At 41.8% G+C, this 1,827-nt stretch overlaps 1 protein-coding gene across 1 annotated transcript in view; it reads right to left on the bottom strand.

Moving 5' to 3' along the window:
* Nucleotides 1-1,827, bottom strand: part of NDFIP1 (Nedd4 family interacting protein 1) — a 31,816-nt gene that overhangs the window by 10,755 nt on the left and 19,234 nt on the right. The window contains exons 3-5 of the mRNA XM_010001243.1: nt 1,637-1,767; nt 769-856; nt 462-586 (exon numbers count right to left, since the gene is read on the bottom strand). Of these exons, the coding sequence (XP_009999545.1) occupies nt 462-586; nt 769-856; nt 1,637-1,767 (344 nt within the window). The remainder of the gene's footprint in view (nt 1-461; nt 587-768; nt 857-1,636; nt 1,768-1,827) is intronic.

The following is a 1,827-nucleotide window of genomic DNA, read 5'->3' as shown; positions in this document are numbered from 1 at the left end:
CTATGCCTCTAGTCCCACTTTCCCTCTCCCTATCAGCCACGCTCACAGCTATCCCACATCTTAGAGAGCTGTTTTTTTTCTCAGAGGAGCACCAAAGGAACATCACCCACGACAGGCAGATCTCTCTGCTGACAGCAGGGTTCGCCTGAGCTGGATCAGGTTTTACAGGGATCAGACCATTGTCACTGCTCAACACATAAACACACTTTGATCCAATGCTTTGTCAGACAGAGCCATACTTGGCTGTGCAATCTTTCTTCTCTTTTCTTTCAGTAATAATTCCAGCATATAACCAGGACAGAATGATGAAAAATCTCTGTTATCAGTGAGTAAGGGGCTCAAAATCTATTTTGGTATAAAAGGCTAAATTTATAACTAACTTCAGTATAAGTGGGATAAAAATGAGCCAGGGAAAAAGGGTACCAGTGTCTATGTATGTGTTTTTTCACTACACAACTTACCCTGACAATAAGGATCCATTTGATAAGAGACAGTCCAAACCCAGAAATGGCCCCATATCGTCCTGCAGCTGATGTAGTCAGACAGAAAGACAGGAAAAATCCAATCCAGTTGAAGAGGAATGCCACTGAGAAAGCAGGAGAAAAGCAGCAGGTCAAGCTTCCTTTACATTTCCAGGAAAAAAAAAAACAAACATAACCCTCTTGCACACTGTTTTTTCCTGCTGCTACCTAAAAATGAATGTGAAAATCACTCCAGCTGGTTTGTGTCACTGCCTGGAAAAAAAGTAGAGTTCCACCATGTACTTACTGAAGAAGGTGAGCATGAAAATACCATCATTTCCTATCCTCAGCTGGTCAGTGTCATCAAAGTCATCCCGTGTCACAAAGTCATCATCCTGCAAATCAAAGGGACATAAGACATGGGTGGATTTATGTGAATAGGCTTCAAATGCAAGCAGAAAAAATTCCTGCTTCTCATCCTGAAATGGTGCAGGTCATGAAATACTACATCACTGGTGGTATCTTGCCCTTCTAAGACAGTCAAGATTGGGCATGTTCTTGTTCTACTGTGAATTCCCCTATTCAATAAAACAAAAACAACCCTTACCACCTCAGGAAGGAATCTGGCTTCTGTGAAAAGTATAACAAGCAGTGAAGATATAAAGGTAGCAGGGGTGGAGGAAGAGGTAACAAGAGATCATATTGAAAAGAAAAAAAAGAAATTAAAATTTAAAAAATAATTACTCCAACAGAATGGTTTTATCAGCCTTCTATCAGCTACACTGAACTCTGGAAAAGTCAACTAAGTAAGGGACAGGAGTATTCAGCATAGATGTGCTAGATGGATGAACAGTTAATCTTAAATCTTTTAAAAAACAACCAAACCCCAATAAAAACCCACAGTGACAGTGCACACAGACACAGGGCAGTTCCTCTGTCAGCTTGCCAGGCTAATCTGCACAGCACATGGTGGCATTTCTGAGAGCTCTTACATCATCACAGCAACCCAGAGGAAGATTAAAAAAAACAAACCATCAGCTCCAGAGCTCTTGGGGTGTGTGATACCACCAGCCCAGAAAGCTTAAAAAAGAGTCTAGACACTTGATGGGCAGGAGTTAAACCAGAAATTGTACAGCAGAAATGTGAAGGACATCCAGGCAGACCAGCCTACTCACCCGCCCAGGAACCAGCGGGATTGTGGCTTCAGCCTTGGTTCTCTCTGCCTCATCATAACTAGGCAGTGTTGTGGCCACGTTGTAAGATGGAGGCTTAGGGAACCCTGACTCATCCTTGTAGTCAAAATAAGCTAAAAAAAAAAAAAAAAAAAAGTTATACAGAAGGTAACTTGTCAGTTCCTGCAGAAACC

Source organism: Chaetura pelagica, unplaced genomic scaffold (assembly GCF_000747805.2).
Source record: "Chaetura pelagica isolate M959 unplaced genomic scaffold, ChaPel_1.0 scaffold177, whole genome shotgun sequence".
Taxonomy (NCBI): domain Eukaryota; kingdom Metazoa; phylum Chordata; class Aves; order Apodiformes; family Apodidae; genus Chaetura; species Chaetura pelagica.
Note: the sequence above shows the minus strand (reverse complement) of the source record. Positions and strands in the feature narration are given on the sequence as shown.